This window comes from Drosophila willistoni (genome assembly GCF_018902025.1).
Source record: "Drosophila willistoni isolate 14030-0811.24 chromosome 2R unlocalized genomic scaffold, UCI_dwil_1.1 Seg167, whole genome shotgun sequence".
NCBI lineage: Eukaryota > Metazoa > Arthropoda > Insecta > Diptera > Drosophilidae > Drosophila > Drosophila willistoni.
Window position 1 is genome coordinate 16,541,135 of NW_025814050.1, and position 19,427 is coordinate 16,560,561.

The 19,427-nt window shown below is 43.5% G+C and overlaps 1 protein-coding gene across 2 annotated transcripts; it reads right to left on the reverse strand.

Annotated features, from left to right (window-relative positions):
• Nucleotides 1–1,386: 1,386 nt before the first annotated feature.
• On the reverse strand, nt 1,387–19,362 carry LOC6642618 (protein purity of essence). Of its 2 annotated transcripts, XM_023175934.2 has the most exons (13): nt 19,181–19,361; nt 18,810–18,904; nt 17,716–18,134; nt 15,493–17,653; nt 15,111–15,427; nt 14,915–15,044; nt 8,672–14,852; nt 8,400–8,604; nt 7,627–8,343; nt 5,884–7,559; nt 3,336–5,820; nt 1,677–3,273; nt 1,387–1,609 (listed from the first exon to the last, which is right to left on the reverse strand). In XM_023175934.2, exons 1-13 carry the CDS (start codon nt 19,297–19,299, stop codon nt 1,500–1,502), a joined length of 16,212 nt encoding a protein of 5,403 aa, XP_023031702.1. In that variant the 5' UTR covers nt 19,300–19,361; the 3' UTR covers nt 1,387–1,499. The 2 variants fall into 2 exon arrangements, with proteins under 2 accessions (XP_023031702.1, XP_002065190.2); XM_002065154.4 differs by having other exon boundaries at nt 14,915–15,427; nt 19,181–19,362.
• Between the last annotated feature and the right edge of the window lie 65 nt (nt 19,363–19,427).

Consider the following 19,427-nt stretch of genomic DNA (forward strand, 5'->3'; position numbering starts at 1 on the left):
CATACATATACATAAGATATATAAGCAGGTCAATTTTATAAAACAAAAAAAAGGAAAACAACTTTTGTGTGCATTTTGTAAAAGATAAAGCCAATGCCGCACAGTAAGCAAAAAAGTAAAAAAGCCATAACAAACAAAGAAAACAAACGAAACAAAGCAAACAAACAAACAAACGGCAGCTAAAGTAATAACAACAAACAAAAATACGTATTATATATAGTACTTATATATTGAATGTGTCATAGCATTAGATGTTGATCCATCATACAAAACTTAAGTGGGTTGTCTTTAAATTACTAATATTTCTCCAACTTTATTTCAATTCAATTCGTTTTTTTTTATTCTTTTAGTTGGAGTGTATAAAGTATAATTATAATGATTATGATGACGTTAAAACATAATCCTGATCAATGAATGAATGATAATATTCGGTGATGATGAATGATATTCCTTTAATGTATAAATATATATTTTCTGGTGGTTAGTAATTGCTCAATTAGTTTTGCACCTTTTTCTGCACCTATGTACCTATTAATTTAAGAAAAAGACGAAACTACATACATATATCTATATCTCTAACTATATATATATATATATTTTATATTGTGTAATACTATTCAATTTTTTCGCCAAACACTCGTTATGTTTACACACTCACTCACTCAACTCACACAAACACACAGGAATGAAAAGACAACTACAAGAACAAACTAAGTAATAATTTACTCGAGTGATAAAAATCGAACAAAAACTATAATTTCAAACGTGATTTCTGAACATAGCATGGCTGCAGATCTTGAAATTAGTTTTGAAAACTAAAAGAATCTCACTTTGTCAAGTCGAAGTCTTAAATTGTAATTCTAGTGAATGATTTGCAGCCCTATTTAGAAGCAACTACTAAAATCTCACACACTCTGTCGTTCTCTCTCTCAATCTCTATCTGTGTAACCATATGGTTGTAACAAATTAAATTCTTACTATATATATGGATTTAGTTAAGGAATTGCATATGTATAATCTATATCTCACACTTTTTAATTTTATGTGGTATTTTTTTTTTAGTGAAATTTTTTAGAACTGATTGTACATTTTTTGAAATTATACACAAAAACAAATTAAGATTGTCATAAAAACCAAACGTCCCATTTTGCAATATATGTATATATATATATGTATATTATTATTATTATTTAGAAAATGTATTTACGTTTATATACGAACAAATTATTGTTTTTTTTTTTTTGTATTATTATTTTCGTTTTTTAGGTTGGTCTTTTTTTAATGGATATATAAATATGATATGAAAAATAAATAAAAATGACAAGTTTGATATTTTAAATTCATCATTGTGCAAACGAATAATTTTTATTGATTAAATACGTTATGTGTGTGTGTAATGCGATAAATATATATATATATATTTAATATAAGTATATAAGTGTTTTGCGGCAGCAACTGCCAATTTCTCTTTTTGTGTGTGTGTGTTTTGTGTTTAAATTTTAACTAGAGCTGGTGGTAGAACTAGTGGTTGAGGTGGTGTTTGAAGAAGGCAGACTTGTAAGGATATCATCTATAAAGCTCTCCGGCTGCTCAATGAGATAGAGAAGACCTAAAAGGGAAAGGAGAGAAGAGATAATGAAAATTTTCGTCTTTTCTTTTGAAATTGATTCACTCACCTGCAACATCACAAAATTCAGCAAACGACGTACAAGGCAAATACTCATCGGTCAACATTTGTAGAATGCTATCAGTGGATTTTAGCATAGCCTCATCATTTTTGCGTATATAATCAAAGAGCGAAATGGGCCAATCTTCTTCCTTGGGTGTTGTGACGGTCTTGAAGAGATTATTGTAAAGCAAGTCGACAAGACCCCAAATCATAAGGAACGGTTTGTAGACAGCATAGTCCTTGGCTTCACGATCCGCAGGTGAGAGCAATGCCTTACACAACACCGACGGCGAGACATGACGGGCCTGGGCCACGGCCAACAAACGTTTGAGATGTGCCAACTTGTGCTTATTCCATAGATCACGACTGTGCAAAGACAATGAAACTGTTAGCATATAGAGCGGTCCGTCGACCTCATAGCCACACTCTAGCCATTTCTCACTGGGAGCGGCTGTTAGATAGGTGAGTAATGTTTTGCTATCACGGGCAGCTGAGCGGGACGAGAGAAGCAAATAGACGGCATAGAACAGCAGGTAGGGAACAAAGTGCATATTCGATTGTGGACCACCGCCGCCGGCATCATCGTGGAAGCTACGCTCCCATGCAAAGCGTACCAGTAAAAGTTTCAGATCGTGTACACTGCTCGTATAGGAGATATCACAGCGCTGTGTGCTCTCCTGCATGTAGCTGCTATGACGGGTCATGCAACCCGAGAAGGCGGCTTCACTCACACAAGGACCCCACAGAGGTAGCAGGCCATTGCATCGAGTGTTGGCATTCTGCAAGCTGGCTCTCTCCCATTCATCTCGGCCACGAGTCAAACGTATGGCCGATGTATGGCAATCCACATGAACCACATTGAAGTGGGTCACGGTGGTGTAGCCAATGGTCTTCCTTGACTTCAATTCGAATTCCTCGACATTACAACGCTTCGTGAATGTATAGATGCCAAGCACTTTTTCCGGTTGACATGCGTAACCCTCACGGCAAATGAAACATGTCAAACCAGTCTCATCGCGCAGCTTCTCGATTTTCTGCAAAATTGAACCCTTTGCCGTGACTTGACCCTTCTCATTGGTTCGCATTCCCAGTGCATCGAGCTGCTTTTCACGCGTGGCCATGGCCAGACGTTTCTTCTCCGCCCTAGTAAAGTCACGCACTTCCTGCACCCTAGCCGCTGTGGCTGCATCCGTGGAGAGAGCTTCAAGCAGGTTTTCAGCCAAACTGCCAACATGTTCATCACTCGAGACCTGTTCAAGTCGATGGATAATCGGTATTATATCCTTGCTGATAGCCAATTGTGTGGCCTCATGATGATTGGCCAGACCGGTGAGGAAACGTAGAATATACTTCAAACTCGGCAACGAAATGAACTCTTTCAGCTCATCGGAATCGGTGCGCAAGAGCGTGGGTTTAACACACGGAGCATGCTCCGTAATATACTCCAATGCACGTTCCACAATGCCAAGAGATACAATATAATCCTTGAGGGTGCCGCCAATGCAATTGTGTTCTATCTGATTGGTTAGGACACAGAAAAGTTCCAATTTGAATTCACTTTCAAGAGTGCGTTCCGCATCAAAACGATTGAAATCCAAAGTATTCTAGACGAGAAAGAGGGAGAGAAATGAGATTCTGTGCTTATTGAGTAAAGAATTCAACTTACCTTGAAATGCTCGCACAGCAAAGCCATTTTAATCTCATTGCCATAGACCAGAGCGGCCAGGACACGTATCAGATGACGTAGGACAGAGGGATTATTTCGCACATTGGCGCAATCGGTGCACGAGATCAAAGCACTAACGTATTCCGGTCCGCCAAAGGTTAAAGAGAACTGCAGGAACGAATCCAATGTATCACTAGCCGCCTTCGATAGTATTGTCTCCATAATCTCAAGTAATTGTTCCGTCACAGCAGATTGTATGGAATCATTTTCCGATTGTAGACACATCTGCAAGACCTTGAGCAAGGTATTGATGGCTCCGACCTCCGGCTGACAGAGTACTTCCTGGCAACGGCGTACTTTCACACAGATTAGGAATAGTTTAAGCAAGACCTGTATCAATTCACGTTGACGTGAAATGCGCTGCAAACTGCCAATCCTTTCGAGCATCACGCGCAAGCCATTGCAATCGGCCAGGACATTTGCCATGCGATACAATTGCTCGGTGTCCACTTGCTCTTGACTTTTATTGTTCAGAGTCTCGACAAATTCCTCGGTGGCATCGCCCAAAAGACCACGCATACGATAAACAATTCGCATGGCATCACGATCACCGCCCTCAGCTAACCAGACCTTCTTGAACACATCTTTCACTGGCAAATCCAGGCTTATAATCTTGTTGTTAACCAACAGCTCCATGCCATTGTCATCCTCTAGGAGAGCAATCAGTTCACAGTCTGTGCAGATTTTGTTTTTCACATCACGCATCAGAGGACCGAGACCCATTTCGCTCGATGGATACGGATTGCCAAGCATACGTCCTTGCAGGAAGTCTTCCTGCTGCGGATCCTTCTCCAGTGTCATGTAGAATTCACTCTCATCATGCTCCTCCGGATGTATGATGGAATACAGACGCTCAAAGATGAAGACAGGCGTCTTAATGTCATTCATGCGTGTCTTTTCTACCGTGTCGATGAGGATCTCCATAAAGGCACGTGTCTCCTCCTCAGTGCCGCTGGTCATTTCTTCCAACATCTCCAACAGCTTCTCTTGGGCATCATCGATGAGACGTGTACGCTGCACTACCAGACTCCTCAAGGCTAGATAACTCTCCAATACAGGACCCAATAGGCGGGTCTTGTAGGTTCTACGTATATTGGGGCATTCGAGGAAGAGCCACAACAGTTCCACATATTGACGCAGGGCATAGCCCAACGATAGATCCGATGATAGGGAATGCTCTTCCATGCGATGGACTTTACCAATCTCGATGGCCAACAATTGAGAGATATCTGAGAGGACACCCTTCAGCACCAGATACTGCAGCCAAGGTGTTTCGGTGGCCATGTTCCTATACAGATTCAAGTACTCGGCACTTGCCTCACCCGCCTCACCAACATACCGCAGGAAAGATGTTAACATATTTAGGGATTGCTGCTTCCGTTCATTGGTTCGACTCAGTCCGCTAAGCAGGGAACAGGCCAGTGTGCGTCCCAGACGAGAATTGGGATTGAAGAGCAAGGGTTGTATCCATTTGGCATTGAAGACGAGTGGCTTGGTGATGCGCTGCTTGTCCAGGCTACGATAACGCCAACGTCGTCCATATTTCTCCATCAGGAAATAGGCTCTAACTTCCTTTTTAGTTTTCGCCGGAATCGGCTGTTGCTGCTGCTGTTGTGGGTCTTGGGTCTTACAGGCGCTCGTTTTGTTCTGGCATTTGGTGGGCATGCGACTACTCCATGCGGCATATTCATGATTGCGATCCGAACGTAACCAGGCGCGATAATCAATAGTATTGCCCTCAACCATGCCAATGCTACTTAAATCACTGGCCGCCATCGATTGTGGATTGTTTGTTTTGGCATTGTTGTTATTGTTGTTCTGATTGCTATTACCCCCGCCGACGCCGCCACTGCCGCTGTTGACGGGTAAAACTGGACAAATAATATTCTGCATGATGCGCAAACAAGGATGCAATACCGAAGTAACTGGTCCTCGTGGCAGGCGACAATTGCTAATGAATAGCTCAAAGATCACCTTCAATTTGTATTCCCAGCATACATCATCTTGACTCAGTAAGACCTCAAGCAATGTCATTTCCTGATGCACTGCAGCCTCCAAACTAATCAACGGTATGGAACCCATTAGAGCATTCTTCACTCGCGTCGTGACCAATTGTAGCAAATGCATGCAAGCCTCAGCATTATCTTTGGTCAATACCACCAAAAGATTGCGTACTTCCTCTTGAATCTGTGGAGTTCCACGGCGTAGATTATGCTCGGTCAGTTCGCTGACCAAACCCTGGCTATAGAGTCCCACGCGGCAATCATAATTGTAGGCCATGGCACGTAAAAGTGTCAAACATTGCTCGGTGGAGGCTAAGGCGCAGCCATAACAACGATTTGTCGATGGATTATCAATTCCAGATGACATGCTAGGATTTGTCGGTGGCTGATCCTGTTGCTGGCGATCATAGGCCACCAATTCGCTGTAAGAAGAAAGAGAGTGATAAATACATGTGACAAAAGTGAAATTTCCCTTTATTTCTTACCTGCGACACGCCTTCACCTTCTGAACAATTTTGCTTAGCTCCTCGAAACGTGTCCTCGACTCCACACAATATTCTTGGGCCAACAATTGTATGATCTTATTCACCTGTGATGTACTATGCACACTGCCCATGTTATCATCAACCAAACGATCACTGCTCCGATGCTCGGCCACCTTTGGTATGAGCAATTCCAGTGTCTGCTTATTGGCAAACAATTGACGATAGATGCGATCGGCTCGCTCCAGGGAACTGTGTATAAGTTGCACTGTCTTGGCACGATCCTCGGCCGATTCAATGGGATCGACAGCACAACAGACACGCGCATACATACTAAAATCAAATTTGGCATACTTGCAGAATCCACAAGAATGGCACAAGAACGGATCCTTCTCATCATAGTTGATGGCCCGACATTTGTGGCATTGGAAAACATTCTCACCGCAATTGCCGCAGACACCCGGATAGGCTGGCACAGCGGCACTGCAGCGTGGACACTGCAAATTCTCACTCGATCCGCTTACCGTCTCAAAGAAATCGGCAAACTCAATCATCAGATTGCAAGCAGTTATGGGCAATGGGAAATCAATTTTCAATTCAGTCTGGGCCGATTGCAGGGTCACTGAGCGTGCCTTATGCCACAGAGCCGGGCGATTCTTTAGCTCAACCACTGCCTGGACACTGCGATTATTATAGTATACATTGATGGTTCTAACCATTTTGGTGCGCTTCAAATCGGCGATTCTTACAATCATCTTGGATATGGTATGACAATGGACCAGCTTATAGATCATTGTTGTCGTTGTATATTTTGAATCTGATTTCACCGAAGGCAACTTTATATTAGCCATCGGCACTTCGGGATTATTACACACCAAACAGGGTTCCGATTCCAAGTAATAACCATTGACTTGGAGTATAGATTCGAGTGTTGTATATATGGGAGCATTGGGATGCTTGTAGAGCAATTCATTTTGCTGGCGCAACACATCAACGGCGCGTGATACGAATTCGGGCAATCTTTCGGTGATGCTGCGCGTACTCAAGGTCAGATAACCCAACAAATCGACAAATTGTGCAGTACGACGTCCATAGGTGGGGACCAGGGGCCATAGATTCCAAAAGATATTCAATAATTTCTCCCGCTGACGTTCATTGGCATGCTCGAATAGGCCAGTCATGAATGAATGGGCCTGCCAGCGCAATTGACTGATATTATTCTCCAGCAAAAAGATGCGTACGAAACGTATGATGAGGGCATCGGAAGCATATCTAAAGATCTGATGGACAAATGTACCACATTGAGCGGGATCGAATTTCGAATAATACGCATCGGTATCTTCGCTCTTCTCGCGATCGTTACGCAACTTGCTGGCTGATGATCCAGGTGCAATTGGAGGCGGTGGCGGTGGTTGTTGTTTGCCGCCACCAATCGATGAGGGCATATTACAGACTGCAGCTTGTAGGAGTTGCAATATTATGGGTGAGACACCATCATCCAATTGATAGCATGCAATTTCCATTAACATGGCCAAAGCATCTTCATGGACCACACAGAATTTTTGCCAATTGCCCGTACGCATTTGACTAATCTCCTGGCAAGTACGCAAATGTTCGGTTAGCTCCACCAACGAATCGTAAGTTAGTAGCGGTGGATTCACATTATAAGGAGCACCAGTCTGGGAAGAGGACAATAAATTAGTTGACATAGTTCTTAAATATCCCCAATTGGATGGGGGGCCTTACCTTTGTGCTAACAATATTACACACACGCTTCACCACCCGGAAATGTGCATCGAGTGAATGACCATCACGATACATGCGGAATTTCTCCTTGCTGCCGCATATATACATCAAAAGCTTTCGCACCTGACGCCGCAGTAAAGTATTCAAATTCAACATCATATACTCGCAGAGTGTAAATGTCATGGTCTCACAGAAACCACTGTCATAGTTATCCGGATGGGCACTACAAAGCCGCAATATCTGATACGGCAGACGGACAATAATTTCCGTGAGTAGAGCATCATACGATTCAAATATATCAGGATAGTTCTTTAGATAATTATGTGGTATTAGTATGGATATATCAGGCTTTGGACCATGCTTAATGGGCTTTAGCAATTGGGCTCCATTGCCCGAGCCGCTATTGCCACCTGGACCGCCTTGATTTAGTTGATTGCCAGCTGCTCCACCATTGTTACTACCACCCGCTGCATAGGGATCACCCAGTACATTCTTCCAATGCACTAACAATGTATTGAGAGCCTCCAGGGCATAGATAAACGCTCCACTCTTGCTCAATACATTCGCTGTGGTGCTAGCCACAAATGAGCTATTATCCTTGAATTGATGCGGTGGCGAAGTTGTGCCTGTTTGTTTAGATTTGGTTTTGCCCATCATAACACCAAAGAGCGAGAGTAAAGCCAAACGTACTTCATTAGCTGGGCATTTGGTTTCCATCTGCAAGAAATATCAAATAATTAAAGAGAGAGAGAGGGGGAGAGCTCTAATCCTACCTTAGTGGCTGCACCACGTTTGCCAATTTCCACATAGTTCACTAGGGCATTCAGTAAGTCCTGTAGCACTTCCTGATCCCTTTCATTGTTGCCATTCAGATCGGTTGTGAGCATTAGGATAACTTGTATAAGGGGTATAGCCTGTAGACCATTGCAGGCATCAAAGGTGCTCAAATGTTGTATAATACTCTCCAGTACGGCAATTCTGGGAAGGAATACCATTATTTTTAATCCAATTATGCCAATCCACGACTGTTTTTCTTTAGACCTACCTGAGTTCATGCAATTTGGTTAACTTCTCATCTTCATTGATCTCATTATCCTCACTGCTGCTCATGGCACTTAAACCAGCAACACCTTCTCCGCCTACTCCACCGGAATTTCTGATGCCCGCTGAGGTACCTGGTTGATCTGCCTCTTGCTCCTCCTTATTGGAACTCTGACGCGGTGGTGAGGTATTCACATGATCACCGAAATTGCTGCTACGTGCCGATGTACCACCAATACTTTCCACACCACTGCCACCACTTTCAGAGCCACCACTGCCAGCGGGTTCGGCTGGAGATGTGCGTAAAGTGGAACCATCGGTGGCCACATTAGAGCCTTCGTCATCGTCGGAGCCGCCGGCGGAATTACTGACCGCTGCATTAACGGAAGCTGCATTTGCTGCCGCTTGTCTTATACCCTGAAGATTGGCCAAACCCTGTTGTAGCGATTGCAAGGCATTGGCATCTCCGCCATGTTGCTGCAGACTCAGGGCAATGGCAATATCCATTATAGCTTCGTCGTCGGCATCTTCGGGTAGACCCAAGAGACGTGGAAAACCGCCACCCATGAAGGCTTCCAAATTAAGCAATTGCTGGGGATTCACTACGCCACCAACTATACCTTCCACATCCGGGGCATTGGGATCATTGTTGGGTGGTGGCGGTGGTGGTACAGCTGCATCCACAGCTGCTGCAGCCGCCTCCTCGATAATCTCACTGGCCGCCGACCCGGCAACTGCTTGGAGCGCTTGAATCGTGGAAGTGGATGGTGTGGGCGTGGAACAGGCTGGTGGCGTTATAATGGCCACTTTACGTCGCTTGAGGCGCGGACTTAGCAGCAAGATTAAAGCCTCCTTGGCACTGTGACTTATCACACTGGCATCATGTTTAAGCAAATCTATGAAATATTTGGTCATTCTGCCCACTTGTCCTATGTCGGCCAAGGCAAAGCCGTACATAATCTCGACTAGGCAATGAACAATCGTCTCCGGCTGACAGAGGCCACGTCTTACAATATTGCTGGGCTCATCCAGTGCTGGGGTAATCTTGTGTAGCTCCAAAACAATACTTATTAGAGCCGGCACAATATCATAGTTGTTCTCCTGACAGATCTTGGCCAGCGATTGTGGTCTGGAATTGGCTATGCCACGCACGAGAAGTATCAAGCGATAGAATGCTTCTGGATCAATCTCCTGCAGGGTATCCAATTGGCTTAATTTCGGTTGCATTGCTTGCAATTCACCATGGACAAATTGTAGAAGTACTCCATCCTTGTAGCTATGATACGCCGGACGACTGCCATAGAGAGTGGCCAATACATAGCGTGCTTGTGTCTGGACAGGATTCGGTGTTGGCAGTAGAAGCAATGAACCAGCTGTCTTTACAGCTTTCTGCCGCAGTGGCGATGATGTCACCGCCGTTCCACTGCCCAAGAGATGCAGAGCACAATCCAAAACCTCCAACAAATGGGTAACCATGCGATCCAATTGGGTTATGCAATTGAAACCTTCACCAAAATTGGCCACACTGGCCTGGGCTGTGGAGGCGACTGCTGGCACACTGGAACCACCGGCCACAGCATTGTCCTCACTCTCATCGGGCCAGCCAACCAATTCCTTGGACTTGCCATAGACTTCAATGCAATCGAGTAGCGTAACATGTTCCGGATCCTGCGATTTGGCAAAGATCACTTTGAGTAGTTTATCCGATTGAAGCACCTCATCGCGTGTTAGTGGTATATCAAACCAACGAGCTCGTCTCACTGGCGTCACGATAGTTCGTCCCAAAATGGTCACCGACACCGGAGCACGTTGCACATCCTGAGTGCCCAGGAGCACACGTATACCCACAATAACCAAATTGGGATCATTGTTAATCACTTCCAAAGTGAAACCATTCACTTTGGTGCTAGCCACAAACATTCCATTCGAGAAGAGACGCGTCTTTAGTTTCTGTTTGCTATAGATTTGCAGTAAATCATTGCCACCGAATTCCACATCGGCCAGCATGTTGCAATGCTCAAAGAAATCAATGGGGAACACCGGTTGACCGCCAGCGGTTAGTTGCTTCTGCTGTTGACTTGATTTGCTGCGATGCATAAGTTTGCCATTGGATCCAGTGGTAAGGCTTGATTTATTTTTACCCCCGCAACTTCCTGGGCCACTCTTGGCCAACAGTGTGGCCGAGTACAATTGATTGCCAAAGGGTTGAACTTGCGGTGATAGCCAGAAACTTGTATGCTCTGGCTGAGCGGAGAATATCCGGAGACTTCCATCCTCGCAGAGTAGGAGCAGGGTGGTCTTTTCAGTGCCCGCTACCGAATGACGTATGCCCACGACATCCATAATCCTGGACTTGGCCGATTGAGCCTTTATCTCTTGCATATAGATGCGTTCCGGTGTTAGCATTAGAATTATAGGATTATTCGAGGACTGCATACTGGCATAGATTAAACCAGGATGTCCGGCTACTTCTGTCCACTGCACCAGAGGCTGCAATGGTCCCTTGGAGGCTGATTTACTTGCCGAATTGGTATCCAAATGATAGATTCCCTTGACACCTTCATTCACATTGGTTAGCGGAGCCACAAAACTGCGACCCGATGAGTAGCTGAAGAATAACAATTGCAACGAGTGCGAGTAGTATATGGATACGCCACCGCCACTGACTTGTCCATTGACATCTTTGATATGCTGATGACTCAATTCCAGAGTGTTGGTCACATAGAAATCGCCATGTATGGCCAGACTCTGTTGATCCAATTGCTGGGTATATATATAACCAGAACTGGCAAAGCTCAACATATAATACGAGCCATCCTGATACATAAATGTGCAATCACGGATATTGCCAACTGCCACGAGATAATAGTATTTGGGGCTATATGTATCGACAGCCAGATCATAGATCTTGATATAATCCGAAGTGATAATGGCCAGTAGAGTCTGTGATCCTGGTAGCCAAATGGCCTTCTTTATGTAATTGCCATTCTCCAGTTGAGGGCTGACAACAATATGGTCATTGGTGGTTCCACTGCTAGAGAAGGTCAGGATGTGACATTCCTTAAGACCACATACTGCTAGGCAATCCTCATTGCAGGGATTTGCAGCCAGTGAGAGTACAGTGCAGGCAATGGGAGCTGTACTCAACTGGGTAAGTGTTAATTTCCTCTTGGAGGCATCCGCCTGCTTGAGTAGCGCCGATAATTGTAATATGGTGACTTTGCCCTTCTCATGCGACACAGCCAATTGTTGGCGTCTGCCATGGGGCGATGAGAGACAACAGAAGGCCACACGACGCACCACACCAGATGATATTAGATGTTTAATCGTTTGTCCCTGATCTCCGGAATAATTCATGCGCACATTCTCAAAGGCTCCCTCCTGAGAGCCCAAAGTGGCAAACATCAATTGATCCGTCACCTGAAAACTTTGCTCCAATTGATGTAAACGTTCCAGGGCAGCGGTGGCTCTTTTATGGCAACCCACAATGGAATATAATGTGCAATTCTCACGTATAGATGGCAACAGAGCATCAAAGTATTCCAGGATGCAGCGTACAACCAACAGCCATTGATCCTGTTGTTGTAGAGCTTCACGATGGGGTTCCAATAGTTTGCTAAGCAATGTAATTCTCTCGCTACTCAATGAATCCTTGCGCATGGGAGCTGAATGCTGTTGACTATTACCGCTTAGCGGTGCCAGGGATCTCTTTTTGCCTCCCGACAAAAGTCCTATATGCGAGGGTAAGGCGCTGCCAGTGCCATAGACAACACCAGAGACGGGATCTCTAGCCTCCATTGAAGTATTGCCCAGACGACGACTTAATGCTTGGCAAGAACCATCCTCCTTGGCTCCGCAATCGCAAAAGAAATTTCCGTATTTGGCATAGCTAACATCGTGACCCTTGTGGCATACTCTGGCACAAACGGAGCATACTCCGACCGTGTTAATCATGTTGCAGGTATGACAATGATACCAATGCTGATTCATAAACTCTTTCTGGGTCTGCGAGAAGGTGCACAGTTTGTTATTCAAGGTATCCTCATCGGAGTCATCGAGCAGAGAGTCTTGCTCTTCCTCCACTCCCAGTTCATCATAGAGATCATCCATATCGGTTTGCAGTTCATCATCCCATGGTGGCATATGCTGACGACTACCGCGATAGCCAATGCTCTGAAGAAGTTCACTCAAATAGCGCAGCAAGGCGCTCACATTCTCAGCATGACGCAACTGATGCTTATCGGGCAATTGCAAACGGGCCAATTCCAGCCAAGTTAATGTTGTATTGAATAGCGCAACATGGCCACGGGCTGGAGATGCATCTGCCAGTGTAATCATTATCTGCAAAACATCGGCAAAATCGCAACCATCCTGCGGCGGTGTTATTAAATTCTGTCCCAGCTGGAGTAGGGCCTGGAAAAGGGGAGGGGCTATTAATCCGGCTTGAGTCTGATCCCTTACTAGAGCTTTGACCAAGCCAAGTAGAAGTAGGCCATTGCCACCGCCAGAGCCATTGCCATTGCTAGAGCCATTGGGATCGCAGGCTTGAGAGGACTCTTCTGAAGGATTTGGCTGAGCTGCTTGCCAGAGACTTAATATCTGTGAGGTATTTGGTGCTAGTGCTCCTCCACCAATGCCTCCACTGCCTGCTCCACCACCTCCTCCTCCTGCTGTACCTCCTGTGCCACAATCATAATCAATGTCCATAGCATCCAATTGATCGGAAATGCTTGGCATGGCCGAAACTGTAGCCATATTTGTTGGAGTCTGGGCATTACTGCTGGAACTGCTAGTGAGCAATTGCTTACAAGTGGTGGTGGTAGCAGTGTCCATTGCCTCTGAAGCCTCGCCACTGACATTTGGGCCATAGATAATGTGAGCTAACCAAAGTTTAAGACGTGCCACTTCCACTTGGGCCAATTCACTGAAACATTCCACAAGATCTTCATGGATAAATTGTGAATCTGTTTGCAATGATTGCTGAAACAGGCGATCAACAAATTGCAACATTTTGCGGGCATAGCTCAAGGGCAACGAAGTGCCTGTAAAGGATAATAGCAGAGTGGTCAAACTGCCCAAACGCTGATCCTTGAAGAATTGTCTCATGGCCTGCACGGCAGTTGGTTTATCCAGCATCTTAATTAGCGTCTTGAGCACAGCAAATAGCATAGATTCATTAAATAAAGCTCGTTCTTGATTGGCAGTAGCACCGACTCCTCCTCCTCCGGTCTGTCTTAATTCACTGGAGAATTCAATTAACATGCGATAACAATAGCCAATCATATGCTCATAGAGTAACAATTTCTGTGCCTCCAAAGTCAGACCGCTTAGAATATCCCGGAGACACTGTTCACTCTGTCCTTGTAGATAATCTGTGCGCATGTCCAGCATTGAGGCAATGAGCAGTGGTTTCAATTGATGCTTCACCTCCGAATTGGTCGAGCAATACGAGAGCAATAGCTCGATTAAGTGTAGAATTGATTTCAAGCAGTGCTTCAATGTATGCAAAGTGGAGTAACTTGGTCCGCGTGCCAATTCCGTGATGTGGGCATCTATAACATTAAGTGTATATGGTTCCACCGGATGCTGTTTGCCATCGAAAGCCGCCTCATTGACCATTAAACATTTCGGCCATTCATTCGCAATCAATTGCTTATCCTCATTGGGCAACAGTTTAAGGAAAGCGGCATGCAATTCCAGCATTATGGCCGGCTTATCACTAACAATCGGCACAATTAGATTCAGGACCGATTCCGGTGTGGAACTGGACAATTGCTTAAGCATCTGAGAACGTACAATGTCCGATATGAGACGATATGATTCCATTAATTTAAGCATCAATTCATTGACTATTTGTGAGCGTTCCTGCAGTTCACTGGATGTCATTCCATCATCATAAGTAATATCCTCATAATCGGCGACGACGATTTCGACGATTTTCGGTTTCAATGATGTCTTGGATTTTTGCTGGTCAATCGATTCGTTTGATGAATAAACTTCATTATCCGCAGATCTGGGTGTTGTGGCCGTGCTACCTTGCTGCTCTCCTCCTCCAACACTAAAAATGGACTCGTCTTGTTCCTTGCGCTGCAATTTATAGCCTTGTTTATCTGCCCAGGCCACAGCCTGCATGTGGGCCACCAAAGCATCAAATAGCACCAAATCCGATAAGCGTGGAGGTGGAGCTGGAGGGTAAAAAATATAGATTTAGTTGAATAAATCGCAAATATCTATTTCATTTACTTACCGTTTGGTTGATTCAATTGCTTATTGAACGCATCAACGCCCAATATAGTTTGCCTTAGGCTATATCTTATATCAGCTGCACGATCACCGACCTGACTCCACAAAGATTCAGCATACTGAGTATACATGCCCTGCTTAATGAGACTATTTACAACCAAATATTCCGATTGGGCCAAAGGATAACGTATACTCCATACCAGTGAATGCAAATTGGGCAACTGATTCTCACTTTTGATGGACTCCACATGAGAAGTGGATGGTGGTAGACCCAATAACAATTTCCAGGCAATGCTAAAACAATATTGCATGGCACACAAATCTTTGCCCTGCGAAAAAGCAGACATATCAACAATCCGCAATATATCAGTTAGGGCATCCACAAGCAAAGGATATTTCAGTTTATCTGGTGTGCATAAGATGAAATTCCAGGCCAAGCCATCTAATTTGAAATCCTGTGCCCAATATGGCTTCTCCGGATCACCAGTGACCAGGGAGTAAAATGTGGGACGTATATCTGCAATAGAAAACAAAATAATTTATTATTTTGATTAAAGATTTTAATGAAAGTTTCTTTCTTACTTGATCCTCCTTCAGTGCCATGAGATTTACGGAATTTCTCTTCAATATCCTGACGACAATACGATGTAAGCTTAGTGCGACTATTAAGCAAATCGGATACTTTTTGATTCTCGGTCATGCTGCTCACACTGAATAGATTCCAACGCACTTGATCCAATAGTTCGGGTGGTGCATTATACAAATGTTTCATTAGATACTCCAGGAAGAGCAGCAAACGTGATAGCCACATCATTTGACATTGCCTAACCGGACGTTCAGAGCTAATGCCACGACATATTTCCGCACAGCGTATAACACCGCCAGCGGTTAGTAAAAGTATGGATTTCTTTTGCATTAAATTGAGTGAGTGGAAAAGGAAAAGCAATAATTGAGCATGCTCAATATTGAGATCTTCATAATCGCCACCACTGGTCGTCGAATTGTCCGTAGTGGAGCAGACACCATCAACCAATGTATTGATCAAACGATGCCACACCGATAGGCAGGCGGCCTCCTTCTCCTGATTGGGTTTTAGCAATAAAATTTGCACTAGCACCGACAATGTACTGGGATAGACTTGCAGGGGCCAAGTATTTGTCTCCGTTGACCATGGTGAGATGGACAAATGCTGCAAGAGATTCGATTGCAGCTGCTCCGACAGCAATGATGTTGATATTAAATTGTGTATATAGCGACCAGCGGCACCAGAGAAACGTATCATAGAAGATTGCCATTTGGGTGGTAATTCAACACCACCTCCACTTGATCCTTGATCACTCCTCATGACATCACGATCGAAATCTTTAATGATATTGGCCATTAATAACATTTGCTGATCACTAACACCCGCACGCACATAACGCTGCATATATGAATGACGATTGGCTAGGAATTGATCCAAGAAACAGAAAATATCTGCTGCCAAATCTAAATACTCATGCGGCTCATCCAATTTGGGTACCAAAGCCGATGATTTCTGTTCCCCACCGCGCTCCTGGGGACAACTATTGGCATTATCATCGTGAGTTTCCGGCGACAGTGTCTCCTTGAACCAATGTCCCAAATAGCTTTCACTATCATCCTCTGAATTATCGGAACATGAGAGAGAATCATTGAAATATGTTGTCGAATCTGAATAGCTAATGGGTTCGCATTCTGTGCGATCTTTGGTCGATGCACGCTTCAAGGAGCAGGCCTTGCGATAAGCCACTGTTGCCAGGAACGTAAAGAGTTGATGCAATGTTGCCGTGTTTAAAACTCTTATAATACGCTGCAATGTTGTATAATTTTGCAATATATCAAATTGTGCGGGCTCGGGCAATTGATCTCCATCTGTTGATGATGAGCCAGAGCCTGAGGCACAAGACGTTTCAATTTTCAAATCTTCTACCAATTCGGTTAATAGTTTAATTGAATGATTGGCTATGGCTGCATTTAGTTCACCGAATCCTTGTTGTACTTTAAATAGATTGACACGAGCTATTGGCGTAGTTGGTGGATCATTGGAGGTGTTTTTGTTACTCGATGAACTGGTTGAACTACTGCCAGATGCTCCCATAGCTCCTTGAATGCCACTGATTAGTAGCCAACTGCCATAGCATAGATGATTCTGATAGATATATAGTCGTGCCCATGATTTAAACATTTCGCCAACAATCGAATAGATTTCCAGAGCTTTGTTAACAATAGCCGAAGCTTGTTCTTCAAATTCATCAGAACCTGTAGCTCCTCCTCCTCCCTGACTGGTCGATGCCGTACTGGTGGCTTGTGGTTTACTAGATTGACTGCCACCACTGCCTGCAGTGCTACTGCTGCTGCTGCTGCTAGCCTGACCCATGCCCAATACACTGGCTGCAATGGATGTCAGTACCGCATTATAGAGTGCAGATATTCCACTTATTGATAATTTCTCAATACGCTGCGGTGTCAGCGGTTGTAATAGTAACAACGAATGTGATTGACTTAATATTGAGAGATCTGTCAGCATATGCGTTACAGAAGCCTTCACGGCATTGGCCTCTGTTTGAGTAAGCGGCAAATACAGGGGTTTGCCACCATTTATTGTCTCCAAATATTTGCCACGATAACGATTCAATATGGGCAAATTAACACAAACATCCAACACGGTATCCACACCATTTTGAGATTGAAAATATTCCACATTGGCCGCCAAGAGTTGATTCTGTAAAATAATTAGTGACAAAGTGACTTATTTAAGAGACTTGTTCCAAGAGATTCACTTACTGTACAATCAGTTAACTCTTCGCTAAGTGGCACCCAGGTCATTTTGCCTGGCTCCAAAGGATTTAACAATTGTTGCAATATTATTGATGAAAGATCCGAACGTGAGTGTTTTATCTCCGATTTTGGTGAATCCTTGTCATGTCCTCCGCCTGCCGCAGCAGCAGCAGAGCCTGAACTGCTACTACTTCCACTGCCACTTCCACTCCCCTTTCCACCCGCTTCTGGGTGCTTTGATGTTTTTAAAATACTTGCCACTGCATTATAATCAAATTGCAGTTCATCACGACCCTCGCATAGTGTCTTGAGGGCCACCAGCAACCATTTCACCTCATAAACAGTTACCTTGGGCAAACGATATAATATGAAACGTATCAACACGGCGGCGGCATAATGTAGTTGAGATATCTGTGTCTGGCAAACTGTAGAAACAAAATAAAACCAAATTATATATATGAAAACAAATATAGTATAAACACATATGTTTTCATAGTAAAATATATATGTATATATAGATAATGCATTTGTGGGGGTGATTCACAATGGTTTGTCTTTCTTTTTGTTTCTAATTTTTTTTTTTCTTGTCATACCCTTGCAGAAGGTATTAATGTTTTTTTGGTGATTTTGTTTAAAACATAAACATTTGTTTTTTGATTTAAAACATAAAAATTTGAATCAAGTCAATATGTCTTATTCTTATATAACGGTAAAGTATCCCTGTTGGAATCAACTGCTGCTGAGATGTGTATGGCTAGATAGCCATATCATATTTTCTTTTATTAGATGAGGACCGATCAGCTATATAGAGAATGTTGGAAATAGAGTATCCATATTGACATTCTTATTCAGGTCGATCAGACAATAAAAACAACAAGCGGAAGGGTTCAATAAGAATATTTCAATCAATTTCATCATATTGTATATTTATAAGAAACTTTCATATTGAATCATACTCTTAGGAATTTCCTGGTAGGAATTAAGAGATTATTGGTAATCAGTCACAAAGGTATTTAAACTTCGATGTACCGAAGTTGGCATTATAAATATTTACTCTTATATTTCATGTTAGTTGTGTGCGAAAAATCGTTACTACTTACTCGACTTGATTTGCATCAACTTATCCGCCGCTAGGGCTGCAAAAGCCGTATAAAATTGTATATAATTGCTCTCCTCATCGAAAAACTCATGTTCACTGTGCGAGGAAACAAAGAAAAAGTTAATATTTAGACGAAAAAAGTTTCTTTATATCGACATTAGGTGGGGGGCGGCCATATTTAATTTTGCAAGTCACTTTTTTTCTCTTTTTTTTTTTGCACTTGCAGTCTGTGTTTCATCAGCCCAGCAAAGAAGACCGAGAGGAGCGCCAGCTGGCCCCTCTTTTCAGTTTCGTTTCCCCTTCCACTTTTTCAACTGCGCCATTCTTGCAGAGAAAATTTTCTAATAATCATTCTTTTCTATTTGCACTTACCATTTTGTTATAGCTTTCAGCAAATTGACTATTTCATTTTTATTTAAAGCGCCCGTCCGATTTAATAATAAAGCTTTTACCACGGAATTCCAATCCGTTCCTCCACTGTGGGCCGACATTTTATTTGTTGTAATAAAAATAAAAAAAAATTCGTCAAACTTGCTCGAAAACAACTCGGCCTACTGTAGAGTGTGACCAGAATTAATGAAATAAAATATGGTACTCTTCGAAATAGTAAAACTAGAGA

Bases quoted from the DNA above. Each gene is read 5' to 3' on its own strand.
- LOC6642618 (XM_002065154.4), bottom strand. From the start codon at position 19,299: ATGTCGGCCCACAGTGGAGGAACGGATTGGAATTCCGTGGTAAAAGCT. The intron at 5,821-5,883 runs GTAAGAAATAAA...TTCTTCTTACAG, and splicing joins AAGGTGAAGGCGTGTCGCAG to CGAATTGGTGGCCTATGATC. The intron at 3,274-3,335 runs GTAAGTTGAATT...TTTCTCGTCTAG, and splicing joins TGCTGTGCGAGCATTTCAAG to AATACTTTGGATTTCAATCG.